The sequence below is a fragment of the Seriola lalandi genome, unplaced genomic scaffold (genome assembly GCF_002814215.2).
Source record: "Seriola lalandi dorsalis isolate HSWRI2012SDOR001 ecotype SW California unplaced genomic scaffold, Sedor1 jcf7180002054466, whole genome shotgun sequence".
NCBI lineage: Eukaryota > Metazoa > Chordata > Actinopteri > Carangiformes > Carangidae > Seriola > Seriola lalandi.
In genome coordinates, this window is record NW_019525019.1 from 190,623 (window position 1) to 211,330 (window position 20,708).

The 20,708-nt window shown below is 37.8% G+C and overlaps 3 protein-coding genes across 3 annotated transcripts in view; all 3 read left to right on the forward strand.

The window, feature by feature from the left end:
• abcc10 (ATP-binding cassette, sub-family C (CFTR/MRP), member 10) overlaps nucleotides 1–3,119 on the forward strand; it is a 19,958-nt gene extending 16,839 nt beyond the window's left edge. Inside the window, 2 exon segments of the mRNA XM_087175398.1 lie at nucleotides 373–485; nucleotides 650–3,119. Of these exon segments, the coding sequence (XP_087031524.1) occupies nucleotides 373–485; nucleotides 650–785 (249 nt within the window). The 3' untranslated portion in view covers nucleotides 786–3,119.
• A 608-nt stretch (nucleotides 3,120–3,727) lies between these two features.
• Nucleotides 3,728–12,581, forward strand: LOC111658792 (uncharacterized). Its single transcript, XM_023411453.2, is given in 6 exon segments — nucleotides 3,728–3,843; nucleotides 5,897–5,949; nucleotides 6,050–6,116; nucleotides 6,119–6,166; nucleotides 6,778–6,947; nucleotides 7,187–12,581. Coding segments are annotated over 5 exon segments (4,992 nt in total). The 5' UTR covers nucleotides 3,728–3,843; nucleotides 5,897–5,946; the 3' UTR covers nucleotides 11,891–12,581.
• Nucleotides 12,582–13,641: 1,060 nt separating this feature from the next.
• mrpl4 (mitochondrial ribosomal protein L4) overlaps nucleotides 13,642–20,708 on the forward strand; it is a 10,728-nt gene continuing 3,661 nt past the window's right edge. Inside the window, exons 1-8 of the mRNA XM_023411456.2 lie at nucleotides 13,642–13,850; nucleotides 14,679–14,760; nucleotides 15,096–15,267; nucleotides 15,481–15,532; nucleotides 16,305–16,422; nucleotides 16,576–16,682; nucleotides 17,573–17,682; nucleotides 18,304–18,377. Coding sequence (XP_023267224.1) covers nucleotides 13,803–13,850; nucleotides 14,679–14,760; nucleotides 15,096–15,267; nucleotides 15,481–15,532; nucleotides 16,305–16,422; nucleotides 16,576–16,682; nucleotides 17,573–17,682; nucleotides 18,304–18,377 — 763 coding nt within the window. The 5' untranslated portion in view covers nucleotides 13,642–13,802. The remainder of the gene's footprint in view (nucleotides 13,851–14,678; nucleotides 14,761–15,095; nucleotides 15,268–15,480; nucleotides 15,533–16,304; nucleotides 16,423–16,575; nucleotides 16,683–17,572; nucleotides 17,683–18,303; nucleotides 18,378–20,708) is intronic.

The window sequence follows — 20,708 nt, forward strand, 5'->3', positions numbered from 1 at the left end:
CCTGACGGCTGGTTTTAAGGCTCAGTTTCTGAATACAGGCTGTGTGCATTTCTCTGTGGACTGAGGCTTTGATACTTTCACAGTATTAATATAGAAGCTAGAGCTGATCTATAATCACACTACACATGGACACAGACCTTTACACTGGAGGAGCTTTAATGTTTTTGTGCTTGTTTTAAAAAAACAGTAATGCCACTAAAAACAGTATATACATACAATGAAGTTAAAGAAATTACACTAATGCAGTTCAGTACAGAAACCCAGCTATAAATGTTGTCTGTGTCCATCTTGTATTGTTGATTATTGTTGAAATAATCAAATAATCAAATAACATAACGTAGGAACATGAGACACTGTTTCCCCGTCATGTAGGTCCTGTGTATCGATGAAGCCACGGCCAGCGTGGACCAGAAGACGGACAAGCTGCTGCAGCAGACCATCAGAGAGACGTTTCAGGACAAGACCGTCCTCACTATCGCACACAGGTGAAACGTCTTCCAGTTCAGACGTCCAGTCCTGTCGATACGTCGCTGCAGTAAAAGCATCATTTCCAATGTTATATATCAATCTCAAACTGGGACTGATTTTAAACAATAGAATTCTTATTTCATATATTAAAGATAATTACATTTTTTGTCCGTGTCTCCAGGATCAACACCATCATGGACTGCGACAGGGTGCTGGTGATGCAAGGCGGGAAGGTGGCAGAGTTTGACACGCCGACCGCTCTCTGCCAAAGTGACCGCTCCGTCTTCCACCGGCTGGTCGGTGGGAGGGGACAGTGAGAGACGACCGAGAGACACTGAGGAGGGAGTTTTTCAGAAATCTGAAGATATATTTTTTTACTTGATCCGGGAGAAGTTTGCTGAGAACTCGCTTCCTTTGTCAGTGCCGTCCTTCTTCACGCACATTTACAACTTTAGCATCACATCTTTAAACTGACAATATTTCCTTTTATGGTCTAATATGTTTTTTTGACATTTAGTTTCTTTAAATTGATTATTTTTAATGGTAAAACAGCGTCGTCGTCCCCAGAATTATGTTCTTGTTGAGCTGAGTGAAAAACTACAATATCATAATTGGAAAGTTGAACACTCACGACTTCAATGCAATCGTGTATTTCAGCTTGAAAAGACTGAGCCGTCCTTAGATCTTTAGCTACGACTTTTATGAGCTGAAATAAATGATTGTTTCAAAGTTTAGAGTGTGTGGCTTTCCAAGTGGTACAGGTTTGTTTTTCTACCTGCTTGTTACACTGCATATTTCTCTTGCTAAGAATTGTTATAATTTATTAGTACAAGCAGGTAACTTATGTAAAACTCTCCGGCAGTCTGTTCTTTTTTTAACGTATGGATTGTTTATTGTTTTATTTGGGGCCATTATGTTCTGCTGTTTCATAGGCTCCTTTAATCTTTATATGGTTTCTTAAGGGGAACAATAGTTGTGCTCATCTTGGAATATTTTGGAAATAATTTAAGATGTGAAAAGGAAGAAATATAAAAATGTATTCCCTCTGTTAGCTGAGGGGGGAATTTTGCTGCCTGGCATGTTACATTTAAATCTAATTTATACAGATGTGTAACGCTCTCCACTGAAACCCAGACTGTAGAAATAAGTTTTATTTAAAATCCTCAGCTTCTGTTTTACACTTTCTCTGGATTTGTTACGGCTCTTAATGCAGAAAAATATCAGCATACAGGTAAAGGAGAGGCCAGACGACACTGCAGGTTTGAAACAACATCAGTCCAACTCTAATATGAATCTGTATGTCAGTAATCTGTATTCTCAATGTTGCTTCTTTAAAGTGGGAGTTAATGATGGGTCAGATAGTCTCTCTAAACGTACGGTTATATAGTATTTTTTATTCTTTTTCATGTTAAATGAGGGTTTAAATCAACATCTATCCTCAATGAAGTGTTGTCGTTTTGCATGTTGAAATAATCTTCATCCATCCACCTGGAGCAACATGGATTTAAGGGCACAGTTACCTGACCCTAGATCTGTTCTAGCTACCTCAGCTCTGAGGCCAGCCACTGAACATTGTTATAAATACATGCAATAGTCCTGGAGATCAGGCTGAATGTCTTAGAAATAACAACATATAGTGTAATTTGGTGTTCCTCAGGGAAGCTGCTTTGGTCCCCTGCTTTTTAGTTAAACATGTATTTATTGGTCGATATCTTCAGTGAACATAATGTTGATTTCTGTTGCCATGGTGATGACACACTACTCTACATCTCTGTTGATAAACATGATGCAATGCATGAAATTACCCGGTCTATTTCTGTGTAGGCAGTCAATAAATGTATGAGTAATTACTTTTTCTTTAACAGTAAATTATAACTGAAAGAAACGATTTTGAAAAACTTTTGGTTCATGTCAGATGTATCGCCAGCGTGCAGCCATGTGCAGTCCTGCAAGACGCTGAAAAGCCTTTAATTCACTGCTTAATTCAAGGCCTTTGATACTAATATGAAGCTCTTAATTTTCTTTTTTTTAATCACCCTGACTGTTTTATTCTATATTGGGATGTTTCAGGGACATACAGTTTGCCAACTAGAGCTGCAACTATGGATTATTTTTGATTAATTGTTCAGTCTATAAAAGAAACAGCAGAAAAAGCCCATCACAATATCCTCGAGCAGAAGGAGACGTCATTAAATGTCTTTTTTGTCTCATTAACAGTCAAAACCATATAAAATATTCACTTTAAGACCAAGAAAAGCAGCAAATTCTAACATTTGAGAACCGAAAAGATCAAATTTTTGCGCATTTTTGCCTGAAAAATGACTCACAATTAGTGTGTAATTGAGAGTTCATTGTCTTTTGATTGACGAATCAATTTATCAATTAATTGTTGCAGCTCTGATGTAAACTTTGAATTAAATTATTTAAATTCAAGCATTGATTGAAAGGACTGTATGACTGGTGTTGCAATGTCAGATGAATATCTCAGAGCCACCAGACCTACTGTTTGTGCAATGTGACGATACTGTGTGAAATATTTACATTGAAATGTTTAATAATAATTTTCTTGTTTGTTGTTTTTTGTCCTGTCAACAAAGTACTTTATAATTAAGTGCACATTAGTAATAAAACTATAACGATAATTTAAAAAACTGCTTAATCGGTTATAAAACATTGCCGTCTTACCGGTTTTATTTCAGCTGGGTCACCTGAAAACATTGATGTGCTTACATAACATCGGAGCCCATATGGAGATTATATAATGACTGTTTGAATGCAGCTGAACTTTTATTTTAATTTTTTTCTGTCTATCCAGATTCAATCAGACTGCTGTCTTTGTGCCAGTAATCAGTGACTCACACAGTGAATGCCTGCCGCTCCCTTGGCTCAGGTCAGCATGTTTCTCATGTTGACGGGGGAGTGTTTGCTTCATGATTTGTGGTTCTTCAAAGTCAAGGTTTCAGCTTTAATGCTGGTTTTTAATTTGTGTGTGTGTGTACAAAGCATAGATGTGCATGTGGGAACAGGTAAGTTGACATATGAGGAAAAAGGGCGCCAGAGATTCAAGTTGTGTGATTGTCTGCTTACGTGTGTGTTTGTATGCATACGGGCCGCGGGCATGGGGTAGTCAAGGTGTGTTAGGATGAGGGCGTGTGATGTGAATGGGTGTGTGTCTGTGTCCGACAGTTAATGGAGGCGGGACCTTTAAGACTTGAACCTGTTCGTCTGCTTCAGGTGAGGTATTGGTACACCTGACCTGCGCTCCTCTCCTCAGTTTCAACCTGCGGAGACAAACAGCATGGACTGACACAAAGACAGTTTGAACGACACGGAAGCCAGATGTTGACCGAAACACCTGCCTGATGGGATCCTGAGGTCAGTTTATAAGTTTTCTCTTCAGCTGTGAGCTTCACCCTGTGCAGTGCCGATTGACAGTGGGTGGTGTTTCCAGTTTCTGGTGTCATCATCCAGGTGGTTTCTGTCGAGCCTCAGCCTCGACTCTCATGGCCTTTGCTCCTTCTGTGGATGCATGTCACTTTATTGTGGAACAAAATTAGTTTTTATTTTGAAAACACACACAGTCCGTTTTCACTTCCCTCTCTTCTTCCACCTCCTGTTTTTCGTCCAGCTGCTTTCCAACTGAATGTTTTCATCTTTATAACTGCAGGCACGTGCACTTTGGCTTTACCTGTGTGTACATGTTTAATGTTTAACTTTCTCAGTAGTAAATCAGAAGCTTCCTTTGCTCAGCTGCAGCCGAAGGTGTAACATGATCTAAATACCAAATTCTGATTGATGGTAATATTTTGTGTCACATAATAAACGGAGGGGAATTAGTCTGGAAGACACATGATACATTTTTACACAAAACCACCAACTAACAAAGTTTTGTAAACTTTAAAACCACATTTTTCAGTATATAGGAACCTTTCATATATACATTTTTATATTGGGGGTTTGATTGAATCAATATCAGTCATCATTGTTCTGTCTTACAATACAATTATAACTGTATAAAATTCTCATGTGGGGATGTGCAGGTTCATCACTGAGTTGCCATTTACCCAAATCTGTCCCAGCTTGACATCTTAAAAACCTGACTGCAGTTATTTCTGTAAAGTATTGTAGTTTTCTCTATAATTTCACCTAAAAAGAACATTATTTTTTAATTTTATGTAGTAAATGTATATAAATATATTGATTTTTGAGATCATTACTGCAATAATTATTGTTAGTGTTAATTTATTGGCTGATCACACTGTATATCTGTTGCTATAGTGGGACAGTGATTATGTTGTGAATTTGTCTGCTTTAATACTGAATTTAAACTGTCACATCAGAGATTTGCATCCTAATTGTAATACTTTTATGTTCATGAGGCCACAGAGCAAAGTTTCATTAATCCAACTCATCTTTTCAATCACTTCACTTGATCCTGATAGAACAAACTGCGTCGGGTTTGGACGTCTGCCAGCGCTCCAGCAGGATTTCTGTACTCGAAAGCAGTGGGTGTGGTGATTTTGACTTTGTGTGCTTTCAAAAGTGAAACGCCCAACAACAGAACACCTGTTGGCAGCACTCTCGTTGAACCTGTTCGTGGTTGTCCTGCATTATGACACAACAGCCCTGAGGCCATAACTCAAATACCTGAGAGATGCACCTGCTGAGTTACCTGTGTATCGCTTATTTACCTGCATACAGTAAAACTGACACCCTCTCGCTTTTAGGCTTAGGGTTTTGTGCTACTTTTTTTTTTTTTTTTAATCTTCAGAACAAATGTCTTTCTCTCAGGGCAAGTGTTAATATGAGAATTTCATAATACATTTATTTATATTGGTCTAAATTAACTCTTAATATACTGAGCTGAGATGTAAACATCAACATAAGCATTAGTAAAACATAATGATGAATTTTCTTTAAAGAAATGTCTAAAATGTAAATTTCTTTGAATAATGTATAGAAAAATACAGATAGATAAACCCATAGTGATACTGTGTCCTTAATATACACCGTATAATGGTATTAAATAGTAATTGTAATTACAGCAATGACATTAATAAAATAAAAGTTTTAGTGTTCCCCAAATGCAGAATTTATTTGCGTATTTCTTATTTTGTATTTCTTATTTCCTCCTTTCAAAGTTTTGCAATTGCAGTTAAAACTGTTAAACCTCTCAAGTCTACCAGAGTGGTGCGTTCGTGTGCAGCTGTATAGATGGGAAAAATTAGTTTTCTCAAGACAAGATCTGTTTTTCTGGATTCTCCTGGTTCATCTGTGTCATTAAAGGCCAAATTCTGTTCCGGCTGTTTTGTTTTATTTGTTTTAACCTTTAACATGTTACAAACATACAGTATGTCAAAGCTCCGCTGTATATCACGTTCCCTTAGTTGCTGTATGTGTTAACTGAATATTTTATTTTCTTCCGTAGGTTTAGTCAAAGGGGATTTTCCATGCAAGTGTGACAGAAACACGAGAATCATGGTAAGAAACATCAACATATTGTTTTAGTTTCGTAATATTTCAGTCAGGTTTGGAGAAGTGCTTCTGTTGTAAACACTTTATGAAATGTCTTTGCTTGCAGCCGTCTCACCAGAGAGGACGGAGCCTCTCTGAGGCCTTCACCCTCGAACAATCAGAAGAAGGTGGGCTGGTATTTCCAGCGTCAACAAGGCCTCAGCCAATCAGGGTCTGAGGGAAGGTATGACTCTTCATTTACATCTTAAGCTTTTTTTCCATATTGCCTTTGACTGTTTTGAAAGTGAGATGTAAAAGACAGTTTAAAGTTAGAGTTTAATTAGCTGTCCCCACAAGAATATGCATTTCAAATTAAAGGACGTCACTGTTCACTTGCCTCAATCAGAGGTTGTGTTAATGTGTATGTTTCACACAGAAGAAACATTATATGATGTAATAGTCCTGCTATATGTATTGCCTAAATTAAATGTTTTTGGTTGTTTATGTGTGAAGCTTTAAGGCAAATGGTACAGAATTTTCAAAAGTCCAATTTTTAACAGTCAGTAACAATCAACTGAAATTATAAGGTTCAGAAATGTGCTATATATTACAGAGGTGTTGTGATGGATTGCATTTCTGTCAAATGTTAAAAACTTTGTTTGCTCTGCTGATTTTCCTGTTGTGATTCCTTTACACAAAATCCAGTGCCCAATTTACTGGTATTGCCGGTGTCTGGTTTAGGGTCTAAGAAATACTACCCTTTAAATAGTACAGCATGATTTGCACCTGTGACAAAATGGAAATGGTCTGGAACAAGCTATTGTTTTATGTAGACACTTGATTTTTCCTTTTCAGGGGATGAAATTTTGGGGGCAACAATCAATTTTGACCAACTGTCAAAAGAGGAAGTAATAAAAGTACTGAAGGTAATGGAACCGTTTGATGACAAGGTCCGGGTCCTCACCAGGAGCAACCTGAGCAGGAGCCTTGACAATCTTGACCAGTGTGCCAAGAGTCCCGAGACAGTAGGTGTTTTTACAAATACTGCCAAGTCAAACTGAGCTAGTGGATTTTCTTATACCTTCATGGAGCAGTGATCCATGATATGTTTTAGTCCAGGTTCCACCATAAACAAAAGGTTTTTGGTGTAATCTGCATTATATTGATTGTTAGAAGCAATGCTAAAATTGATCCCTAGCCCAATTGCTAGAGAATTGTTATTATAGCTGCTTTCCTGTAACCAAGTTGTATTTTATATTTCTAGATGTTGAAGGATTCCTACAGCAAACTCTACAATGCCAAAATCAAGAAGTTTATGGACGGCAGTGAGAGCAGTGAGCCAACTGTAGCAGGCTCATCCAAGGTTAACCTAAAACAAGATATGGGGTTGCCTCGCCTCGGAGTTGACTTTGGACTTCTCAGAAGCAAGACTCTGAGCACAGACATTGATGCTGATTCAGAATCTGCAACATTTTCGGCTGGAGCAGCTGGAGAGTTAACAGGTGGCAGCAATCTGAACCTTCCACCTTTGGGTCTCGGTTTGAGTGGGACTACTTTAAGTGGAGCTCAGGTACCAAGAAATCGACTGAAAGTTGATGCTAGAAGTCCACAGCTTAACACTCCAGACTTACCAGGAGGTCCAAATGTAAACGCTACAGGTGGTATACAACTGCCAAACACTGACAGTCCATCAGTTGACTTGACAATGCCAAATCTTCAAAGACCTCATATTGGACTGGAAGACAAAGGAACTTTTAGAGCTCCAGAAATAGGAGGCTCAGATGTTAGATCCCCTGAAATGGGGATAAACCTTAATGGGGGAAATATCACTGGTCCATCCTTTGACACTGGCGTTCCTAAAGTGTGCATTGAAGGAACAAACAAAGATTTCAAAATGCCAAAATTCAAAATGCCTGACCTGGGCCTCTCTGGACCTTCTCTTGGTGGTCCAGAATGTGAGATCAAGACACCAGATGTACCTTCAGATAAACTCAATCTCAAGTATTCCAAGAAACTGAAAAAGCCGGATCTAAATGTGGATGATCTTTCCTATTATGTAGAATCGCCCAGGCTTAGGCTGTCTGAGAGATCCCCTGACTTAGACCTGGAAATGCCAGGTGTCAATGTATCACAGCTCGATCTAGATGGATCAGACATTGACATGCCTTCAGGTGAAGTCAAAGTGCCACTAAGGAAACCAAAGATTGATCTTAAAACTCCAGATTTAGATGTGGATGCTCCAGCTGGTAAATTCAATATGCCCAAATTTGGGTTCCCAGGCAAACTTGAAGCTGATGTTAAAACACCTGACCTAAGTCTCAAAACACCAAATATAAAAGGTGGGATTCATGCACCTGATATAAGTCTGCCCAGAGCTGACCTAAAAGGACCAAATTTAGCCATGGAGACTCCATCAGTTGATATTAAAGGTCCATCTGGAAAGTACAAGGCTCCTAAATTTAAAATGCCCAAATTTGATTTACCGGACATTCAAGTTCCAGATTTTGAGGGACCAGATGTGCAGTTGGCTGGACCTGGTCTCAAAGCTGGAATTGCAGACCCAAATGTTGACTTAAATGTACCCTCGCCTGGCTTGGACATTGCAAGCCCGTCTTGTAAATTCAAAATGCCAGGCTTTGGGTTATCTGGGCCTAAAGTTAAAGCCCCTCAATATGAGTTAGAAACTCCAGACGTGAATGTGTCTGCTCCCAAGTTTGAAGGGGGAATCAATCTGCCTGAGATGGATCTTAATAAACCCAAACTAGATCTTTCTGGCCCAGGTGTCAACTTAGATATGCCGTCAGGTAAATTACAACTCCCAGCAATGAAGAAACCAAATTTTGACTTGAATGCTCCTAAAATGCATATTGATGCTCCCTCAAGCAAACTTCAGATGCCTAAATTTAATCTTTCAGGCACGTTGCCAAAGGGACCAAATATGGACATAAACACAGATCTGGATGCACCAGATTTGAGTCTCAAAGCTCCAAAGATAAAGGGTGGAATTAATGCCCCTGACTTGGACTTACCAAACATGGACCTTAAAGCCCCAAAGTTAGATATTAATACTCCTGACATCAACATTGGCTCACCCAAAGGAAAGATGAAGATGCCCAAACTGAAAATGCCTAAATTTAACCTCCCAAGCCTGAAAGGACCTGAAATTGACGGAAACTTAGATGGTCCAGACATGGATATTAATGCACCTGATTTCAACTTTAAGGGCCCTAAAGCTGACTTAGATGTTGATATTGCTGGTCCATCTGGAAAATTCAAAAAGCCAAACTTGCACATGCCAGATTTTGGGTTCTCTGGTCCAAAGTTAGATGGTCCTAAGTTGGACCTGAAATCACCAGACCTAGATATCTCTGGTCCCAGTCTCAGTGGTGGAATAAATACACCAGACCTAAATATGCCTAAGGTGGACCTCAAAAGCCCAAAGCTAGATCTCAATACCCCCAAGGTCAATGTAGACATGCCATCTGGTAAACTGAAAATGCCAAAATTTAATCTTTCAGGCACATTGCCAAAAGGACCAAATATGGACATAAACACAGATCTGAATGCACCAAATTTGAATTTGAAAGCTCCAAAGATAAAGGGTGGAATTGATGCTCCTGACTTGGACTTACCAAACATGGACCTTAAAGCTCCAAAGTTAGATGTAAACACTCCAGATGTCAACATTGGCTCACACAAAGCAAAATTTAAAATGCCCAAATTGAAGATGCCTAAATTTAGTTTTCCAAGTCTAAAAGGACCTGGAATTGACGGAAACTTAGATCACCCCGATGTTGATGTGAATGTACCCAGTGTCAATCTTAAAGGTCCTAAAGCTGATGTAGGAATTCCAGATCTTGATATTGCTGGTCCATCAGGAAAATTCAAAAAGCCAAACTTAAACCTGCCTGATTTCGGGCTCTCTGGTCCAAAGATAGACGGCCCTAACTTAAACCTCAAATCACCAGACCTAGATATCGCAGGTCCTAACCTCAGTGGTGGAATAAATGCACCAGACATAAACTTGCCCAAGGTTGACCTGAAAAGCCCAAAACTGGACCTCAGTGCCCCAAAGGTCAACTTAGACATGCCATCTGGAAAAATGAAAATGCCAAATTTTGGAAAACCAAAGGCAGACCTTCATGCCCCAGACTGGGATGTTAATGCTCCCTCTGGCAAATTGAAAATGCCAAAATTTAACCTTTCAGGCACATTGCCAAAAGGACCAAATATGGACATAAACACAGATCTGGATGCACCAGATTTGAGTCTCAAAGCTCCAAAGATAAAGGGTGGAATTAATGCCCCTGACTTGGACTTACCAAACATGGACCTTAAAGCTCCAAAGTTAGATGTTAATGCACCAGATTTCAATATTGGCTCACCCAAAGCAAAGATGAAAATGCCCAAATTGAAAATGCCTAAAATTAGTCTACCAAACCTAAAAGGACCTGAGATTGACGGCAATTTCAGTGGCCCAGACATCAATGCGCCCAACGTCAACCTCAAAGGGTCCAAACCTGGCTTTGAAATGCCAGATGTTGGTTTTGGCAGTCCTTCTGGAAAAATGAAAAAGCCACATCTGAAAATGCCTGATGTGGGATTTTCTGGTCCAAAGTTAGATCGCCCAAACTTTGACCTCAAGTCACCAGATTTTGATGCTAAGTTACCAAAGGGACCAAATTTGAACATAAATTCAGACCTAAAAACTCCAGATTTGAATCTCAAAGCTCCAAAGATGAAAGGTGGACTTGATGCCCCCAAGTTGGGCTTACCAAATGTGGACCTTAAAGCTCCAAAGTTAGATATGAACACTCCAGATGTCAACATTGGTTTGCCTGATGCAAAGTTCAAAAAGCCAAAAATCAAGATGCCAGAAGGTCCCAATATTGATATAAACGGAGACCTACCTGACCTGAATTTACCAAATGTAGATATTAATGGCCCAAACATAGGGCGACCAGACATGAACTTTACTGCCCCTGAGGTCAGAGGAGGAATAAGAGGTCCAGATTTTGACATGAATGTCCCCTCTGGAAACATCCAGGGTCCTCACACTGATCTTGATTTGGCAGACAGAAAATTCAAACTCCCATCTTTCAAGCTGCCTCAGTTTGAAAGCCCAGATCTTCAGAGGACGGGGTCTGATATTGACTTCGGTGCATCTCTGAGGCCAACACATCTGGATATTTCTCCTCCGAATGCAAAAGTGAATGTAAAACCACCAGAGTTGACGAGGATTATCAGAGGTCCAAAGGTTAGTTCTCCAAACATGGACCTCAGCATGCCCATGGCAATGCGGAGTCCACAGCTGCATCTCAGATCTCCGGATCTTGACATTGATGATCCTTCACTAAATTTCAAAAGACCTTCTTATAAGAAGGTACATATATCAGATATGACAGGTGTTAACATGAGAATGCCTGCCATGGACCTAGATGGAGATATCAGACATAAGCCACCTAGAACCAAAGTAAGGACCAGCTACCCTGCGGTGGATGCAAATTTTGGCCACCATATTGATTTCATCCGTTCAGATCTCAACATTGATGATTTCACGGGAAAGGAACATGTACTTAGAGCCAGAGGTTCAAAACTGGACTTCCAGACATCACATAACTATGGACACGTGATCCGCCCGTCAGGTGTTAATATTGACATGAGGGACCCCAGACACATGAGAAGAATCCCAGCTGGTGAAGCATATTCAAAGCATCAGAGAACAATGCAGCCCGTACCTAGCGGACGTTTGCCGCATTTTTCTCATGATTCAAGAATAAGAGTACCCAGCAGTTCAGATGGATACTATGTCACTGTTTTTCCCGCTCAAACCCAAAATCAAAGGATGCCAAATCGTAAATATAACACACTTGGAGGGCTTGATTTTAATCCAGGAAACATAGACCTTGAAGTTCCATATAGAAATAACCGAAAAGGGTCAAAAATCTTTCTCTCCGACCTTGTGTAGGTTTCAAATCACTCATGTTTCCACAAGCAGTGTCAACTGTTTCTTTTAGTCTGCTTTTTGTTTTGGGTTGTTTTATTGTGACTTCAGTTGTTGTATATTGTTGTATGATTTATGATTTGTAAGAAATGTGGCCCTTAATGCCTCAATTATGTTTTTTGCTTATGAAGCCACTCCTGTAGCTTTGTAATGATGTAAATAACATTACAATGAAGCATCCTTGCACTTGTTTCATATGTAAATTCAAACTTTTACACAGTGTTTATACTACATCATACGTGTTTGAAAAGTAGGTTTGTATATATATTAAAGTTAAGTTAAACTTCTGATTTTGTTATGACACTCAAGGTTTTGCCAAAGTTTTGCACATATTATATTGTGCATTTATTCTTTTGAAAAGCCCACCATATTTTATATTCATTGGGATGTATATAGTTGAGATGTCTTATAAGCATTTTTGTTTGACATCTTGGAGCAATAATAATGAAATAGTTGGAGATTACTGTGCTGTATAAATCAACTATATAAACTTTGTCAGGCCATTTTAAAGGTGACTGTGAAGCAATTAAAATTTGATGTAATGTACACACTATATTTTATATTGTTATGATGTTTTGTGGTTTTATCAAGTTTAAATCTCTAAGTGTGTGTACTCTATTTTTAAAATTAAATAAAATATGCCATCTCATACAAATGTTTGTGTGTTCAGTTTACAAAAATATTCAATATATTTATATTTTAAAATATACATAATAATTCAAAAACATACTCTTGACAGTGTTTGGGCTCAGCATTTTAATTGAAGAAGAATTCAAATGGAAGAAGAATTCAGGTACAAAACATCCTTTAAAACAAAGATTTTTTGCACTCTCTCACGAAATATCAATAACTCATATACAATATGCAGCGCAAGAGAGAGAGAGAGATTATGGTCATAAATCAATTAAAAAGAACTAATAATGTGTTTATTAAAGGATAGGTCAACATTTTTTAACATCTATCTTAAAACAATACCTACATGTTCATATGAACATCACAACAGTTTTTGGTTGGTAATGTCAAAGAGATCCTCTTGTAATGCTATATCAATATAAGATCAAGTAGGCATCATCAAAGTTTCAATGTTTTTGGTATGAAATTCTCTCTGTGCAGGTGTACTGAGGAGAACTGGTGATGTTTTAAAGGCAAATAAAGTGGATGTCACAGCAAGTATTGATTTGATTTAGGTTTTTTCTATTTACTGCACTTTGTATGACATTAACAGATAAATAAGAGGTACTCATGGCGTTATTCGTGAAAAAATCCTCTCACCCACTATATGCAACTTTCTTGTTTACTTTGTTTTCTTCATGTTTTCCTTCAATTATTTATCACACACCTGTCTTTGCTACCAATTCTAAGTTTTTAGTCCAGTTCTTTGGATATTATTAGTATCTGTGTCCACTTTTGGTAATTTCCGCTATTATTTTGTTCATTTTTACTTCTATTTTGTTGATTTCCACTTTTATTTTGTCATTTTTGCTTTTGTTACGTTGATTTTTTCTTTTATCTTGTTCATTTTCTTTTTTAAATTGTTGATTTCTTATTCAAAAATGTATTTCATTCATTCTTTATAATTTGGTTGATTTCTGCTTTTATTTTTTTTTTATTGTATATTTTCCCTCCACATCTCTGCTTTTATTTTGTCAATATCCGCTTTATTTTTGCTTCCGGAGCTTTGACCACCTCCAACCGCTGTGTTCATACGTGACGTCATAGAAATGCGCCAACACACTAGGCGCGACCTTTCGTGCAGCGAACAGTGAGGCTTCGAAACAGCGACAGAAACTCGGTTTTACTCCGTTTATAATGTTTATTTGCAAATATTTCAGAGGAGATTAAGTGACTGTAACCGAGGAAGAAAAACCGAACCGAGATGCTTCGTTTTTCTCTGGTAGTTTGTGGCAGAGGAGCCGCTAAAAGGGTGAGCAACATTAACGAAGCATACTTACTTCACATGGTAACATACAGTACAATATTGACTTTAATTAGCTCCACTAAGGTGGGCTAAAGTCACGTGGCAGCTGTAACTATGAGATAATTACATAATATTCACAGTTACAGTCTTTTATCTTCTTTTTATCACTTCAAAGCTCATACATATGTAATGACAATGTGTCTATATGACACACAGCGCTATACAGGAAGGACAACAGACAAAAAGACGAAGCAATAAACTTTGTATCAGAACCATTAAAACACGGCAGATTAACAGCAATTTGTCAATTTACAACAAAAAACTGAATGTTTTGGGAACTGAGTAAAACAAGTTGAAAACAAATTTTATTAATTATGGATAAATGTTGATTTACTTACTATAATCCATTTCTAAAGTTTCTTACTGTATAATTTTGTCAGTTAAATGAATGAAAATAGAGGAAATATATGTGAAAAAAACAGAGAGTCTGTCTTTGAAATCTGATCAAAACGATTAATTGATTATCAGAACAGTCGTAGATTAATTTTCTGTCAAACTATTAATTGATTAATTCTTGCAGCTCAGTTTCATGTTGTGAATATTTTGGGTGTTTTTACTGTCAGGAACAAAGAAGACGTCACTCTTGGCTGTCAGAGCAAATGATGGATATAAAGAGTCATTGTTTTCAGCTCATAGACTCACCTGTAATGAGTTATAATTGTTTCAGCCATGCTTAGACATGAAGTTTTAATTACAGTTTCTCAGGCTGCACAGCTGTCAGATATTAGGTCTACTCATAATCATACTCCCTGTTGTGTCTCGTTTTCTCCTCAGTTTGCATCGTCGTTCTCTGGTCAGAGCGCTCTGCCTCCGAATTTACTGCTGCCCACCAACCTCGTGGATCCTGCCAGATTAAGTGAGTCTGAAACTAGAAATTTGGATTTAATCTGATGTTTGGTGTTTGGAGATCAATATAAAATGTATTCAAAGTTGTTTTACTTGATGTTTTATAACAGTGTCATTTAAATTTAACTTAAGCATCAAATCATATGTTTTTCCCCGTGGGTTTTTGTTTGCATTGAGCATTTTTATCATTAAGAGACAAATAAAACAGTATGAAATCAGACTCATTAAATACTTTTAGTGTTAACAGTTTACATAGTTTCAGCTGCTAGAAAATTCACATAAAAATTCTACTGAGACGGCTCGTACAGCGTCCATCACTGACTACTCCTCTGTGTCCTCCTGCAGAGCGTCCTCCTCCTCCCGCAGACTGTTCACTGCCTCTCCTGAGGAAGTGTGATGCTGTCGTTCCTGCTCACCTGAGCCCCGTCCAGACGTGGGTGGAGACTCTGGAGAGGCAGGACAGCGAGCCGTTGGGTTTGGCTCACCTCCACCCTGACGTCTTTGCGGTGCCTCCGAGGTAAAGTGGAATTCAGAGTTTTTATGCAACTGTTCACCTTCTGTCAGGAGAGTGTTTAGATCTGCAGCAGCTCAGGCGTCACCTCCACAAATCCAGAACTTACAACCTGCTGAACACCCACTGAAATCTTCAGTCACAAGAGGAAAGTCTGTGTGAAGTGGAAACTTTGTGTGAATCCTGGTTTAATCAGTCTTTTGTTTTCTCTCCTCTCAGGCTCGATATTCTGCACGATGTTGAAATATGGCAGAGAAATTACAAGAGAATCGTAAGTTATAGATTTACTGTGAGATGTTTGTCCTGTGCGTCTTCAGGTGGCTCCATGTTGTAACTTGTTTTGTTGTGAGATGATCTGTGGACATCTTCAACTCTAACCTGATGTGCATAACTTTAAAGCTTTTATTTTTTAATAGAATAGTCACTGAGTTGACTAAAACTACGCATCATGGCGTCTGTCATGTCTTTCAAGTCACCTGCAATATTAGCAGCAGGTTTTAACTGTCACAACCTTTTTTTAAAAAAGCCTGAACACAACTCAGTTGCATTAACATATTGAGCATTAGCTTAGCTTAGCTTAGCTTAGCTTAGCTTAGCTTAGCTTAGCTTGAGTGCATGTGGATCAATCATCCCCACAATGGAGGATCCTATTTAATTTGTTCTAACTGTTGTAAATGCTGATGTTTGACCGTGTGTGTGTTTAATTGTTGTTGTTTTTTTTATTGTGTTGTTGCTTTTAATGTTGAGACAGTGACATTCTGTTATATTCTATTATATGTCTTGTTTATTATTTATTAGTGTGCATGAAGTGGTGCATGATGTCATTGTCAGGCGATTAGGCCGGAAAGTGATCAGATATTGAAAAAGACATTGATTATTTTTGTCCTGTTATAATAATCTTACAGTTAAATGTCACATTAATGCGTGTCTGCCACTAAACTAGTTTGAATAAATGTTTCAAGTTCTGTCTATGAATGAAACCCGTGGCTGAAAGAACAGAAGAGGCTGAAAACCTGTCCTCACTAATTGTCTTTTTCCCTCAGAGCCACGCCAACACAAAGATCAGGTCAGAGGTCAGAGGTGGGGGCAGGAAACCGTGGAGACAGAAAGGAAGTGGAAGAGCTCGTCACGGAAGCATCCGATCACCGATATGGAGAGGAGGTGAGAAGTCTTAGGGTTTTATGCTTCGTCTGTTTTCTTCTGCTTTAATATGAATAAGACCACTGTGGTACAGGGAGTGACCATCCCTCCTCAGTTATTCAATTCACAGGTTTGAAATCAGAGGAAGTCTGACAGGTGATGTGCTTCTCTCAGGTGGGGTGTCTCACGGACCCAGAGGGCCAACCAGTTACTACTACATGTTACCCATGAAAGTGCGAGTGCAAGGACTCAAAGTGGCGCTGAGCTCCAAGATGACTCAGGTAACTGAGACCTGTTCAAGGAAGCTAATAATTTAAACTAATTTAAATGAATATCCAAAAGTGTGTTTAATTTGTCAGTGTTTAAAACAACATTAACATTTACAGTCCAGACCTGAAGTATTTGGAAAGTTACACATTGTTTGTTTTTCATAAGATAAAGGATACAACATTAACGTGCCAATTCTCAGCTTTGATTGGAGTAGGTTGACATCAATATTAGAAAGAACTGTGTGGAGTGAAAAGGCTTCGCTGCAGCCCAAGCTCTTACTTGTTGTGGGATCTCTCTGCCTTTAGTCTGGTCTCCAGCAAGTGGAATCAGTCAACACTCCCTGAAAAGCTCTGTGGTTGGTTTGGTTTGTGTTTCGGGGTCATTGTCCTGCTGAAAGATGAAACATCGTCCGCTGAGTTTTGATTAATTTGGATGAATCTGAGCAAAAACATTTGTAACTGTCCAGATAATTATGATCTGGACTGTTTGTCCAGAGTCTTTGAGTTAATAGTCTTTGTGATTCACAGAACCAGAACCTTGGAAATAAGACAGATGTCAATCTTTTTGAATCTTAGAGATCACTTATTACACATTTCATAGACCTCTTTTTAAAAATCTGTAGTTTGAAAATCACTGTTATTTTCATTATTGGTTATTTTAGGGACTACTTTAATTTGATTGATTCATTGTTTATTCTAAAATGTCAAAAAAGTTCTGATGACACCTTCACAGAGCCAAAAGTGATGCTTTAAAATGTCTTCTAAGAGGCTGGAGCCACTGAATATTTGGCATTTTTCAATTAAAAAAAATAAAATAATTGTGAATCAATTTTCTTGCAACAATTGTAAATAAATAAAATGTATTTTACTTGTGTTGACCCTGAAGTGTTGTGTTTTCCCAGGACTTCCTTCACATTGTGGACTCCCTGAACATCCCCACACCGGACTCTCAGTATCTACTGGACCTCATCAGACAGAGACACTGGGGAGAGTCGGTGTTAATAGTCGACGTGTGAGTATCATCAACCAAGGGCTTTTTTTCTTTAACTAAATTTCAAACTTTAAATCAAGTTTGTTGCTCTGTCGTTTTGCTCAGGGCTTTAAAGGTCCCATCCAGTGTAAAGGTCTGTGTCCATGTGCAGTGTCATTATAGATCAGGTCTAGCTTCTATATTAATACTGTGAAAGTATCAAAGCCTCAGTCCACAGAGAAATGCACACAGCCTGTATTCAGAAACTGAGCCTTAAAACCAGCCGTCAGGACTTCTGGAACTTTGTGATGTCACAACAAAGCAGTCACCAAGCCCCGCCCACCTGGACCCACCATCCAAACCTTGCAAGATTTGGTTTCTCTGAGTGTTTTTACCTGAAATCTGCTATATTTTTATTGGATCACTCAGAAAACAGTCATCCAATCAGAAGAAAGGCTCAGAACTTCCTCTCTTCTGATTGGCTCACTGACCTGTTGTTACTAGAGCTCCAGAGAGAAGACTGATAGAGGAGATATTAAACTACACTGAGATGGTTTTTGGTTCTTAAAACCACAAATATATCTTCTTATGGATCAACACTTCAAATTAAAACACAGGAGAAGAGGAAAATATGGAACTTTCAATTGTTGTTGCTCTTTTCAGAGGTGAAGAGTTTCCTGAGAACATTCTTCAGGCCACAGCAAACTTAAAGACAGTGAACATCATTCCAGCCATCGGTGAGTTAGTCTTCAGCAGTGATGATGAAATGCTTCTTTTCTAGTACTAACACAGTGAAGTCTTTGTTTCACAGTTGTATAATATTATGTCACATTTGAACTGTGGAAATATTAACCAACAGATGAATTTCTGTTTTAGCACAATTTAAAATCTGAATTTTAACTGATTCCTTGATGGAGAGAATTCATTCAGACATTGAGACAACTTGAATCTGACCTCTGGTGACCTTGGGAGGTCACTGACCTCAGCATTGCACTTTTCTAGTCTTTGACCCATTCCTCCATTATAAACGTGTATATCTTTGCCAAAACTATGTTTTTTTTTTCTCATAAAGTTGCTTATCTGCTGCTGTGGCTGTGTAACATAATTTGCTAAGAGCACCAGTTTTGCAGGGGACTGCAGACCCCACCATTTCCAGGTGTTCAGGTAGCTGTAGCTTGTTAAAAACTGCTGTGTGTTCTATGGAATTACATGAATAGCTAGCACATTAGCAAACACTCTAATTAGAAGTTACATGCTACTTTGGTCCGGACCACACTCATTACTCCAGGTGGCTCCGCCCTGTCATAGAGGTCACATCTGAAATGCCTCATGGTTTATAGAAACATGGAGAAAGTTTCATAAAATGCTCAATAACCTTCCATGCCTTACTATACTATGTTTTTAAGACATTTTTTAGGCCTTACTATACTATGTTTTTAAGACATTTTTTAGGCCTTACTATACTATGTTTTTAAGACATTTTTTATACCTTACTATACTGTGACATTTTTGACGCCTTACTATACTATGAATCTTAATGCCTTACTATACTATGGCATTTTTGGAAATTTTTGATGCTTTACTATATATGATGTTTTTTGACAATTTTATACCTTAATATACTATGACATTTTGTCACCTTACTACACAAAGACGGTTTTGGACATTTTTGATGTCTTACTATACTATGATGTTTTTTGGTGTTTTTATTCCTTACTATGCTACGACATTTTTGGACATTTTTGACTCTTTACTATACTATGATGTTTTTTGGTGTTTTTATACCTTACTATACTATGACATTTTTGACGCCTTTCTATACTATGACGTTTTTGACGCCTTACTACACAATGACATTTTTGGACATTTTTGACGCCTAACTATACTATGACATTTTTGACGCCTTACTACACAATGACACTTTTGGACATTTTTGACGCCGTACTATACTATGACATTTTTGGACATTTTTGACGCCTTACTATACTATGACATTTTTGGACATTTTTGATACCTTACTATACTATGACTTTTTTTGGCGTTTTTATACCTTACTTTACTATGACATTTGTATACCTTACTATATTATGACATTTTTGACACCTTACTATACTATTACGTTTTTTGGCGTTTTTATACCATACGATACTATGACGTTTTTGGACATTTATGAATCTTAACTATATTATGATGATATTTGACGTTTTATGCCTTACTATACTATGACATTTGTATGCCTTACAACACTATTACGTTTTTGGACATTTTTGACACTTTACTACACTATGACGTTTTTGACGCCTTACTACACAATGACATTTTTGGACATTTTTGACGCCTAACTATACTATGACATTTTTGACGCCTTGCTACACAATGACACTTTTGGACATTTTTTGATGCCGTTTTTTGGCCTTTTTATACCATACGATACTATGACGTTTTTGGACATTTTTGACACTTAACTATATTATTACGTTTTTGGACATTTTTGACACTTAACTACACTATGACATTTTTGGATATTTTTGATGCCTTACTATACTATGACGTTTTTTGGCGTTTTTATACCATACTATACTATAACATTTGTATGCCTAACTATACTTTGACATTTTTGGACATTTTTGATGCCTTACTATACTATGACATTTTTGGACATTTTTGACACTTAACTATATTATGATGTTTTTTGACGCTTTATGCCTTACTATACTATGACGTTTGTATGCCTTACAATACTATGACGTTTCTGAACATTTTTGACACTTTGCTATATTATGACATTTTTGACGCCTTACTATACTATGATGTTTTTTGGTGTTTTTATACCTTACTATACTATGACATTTATATGCCTAACTATACTATGACATTTTTGACGCCTTACTACACAATGACATTTTTGGACATTTTTGACGCCTTACTATACTATGACATTTTTGGACATTTTTGACGCCTTACTATACTATGACATTTTTGGACATTTTTGATACCTTACTATACTATGACTTTTTTTGGCGTTTTTATACCTTACTTTACTATGACATTTGTATACCTTACTATAT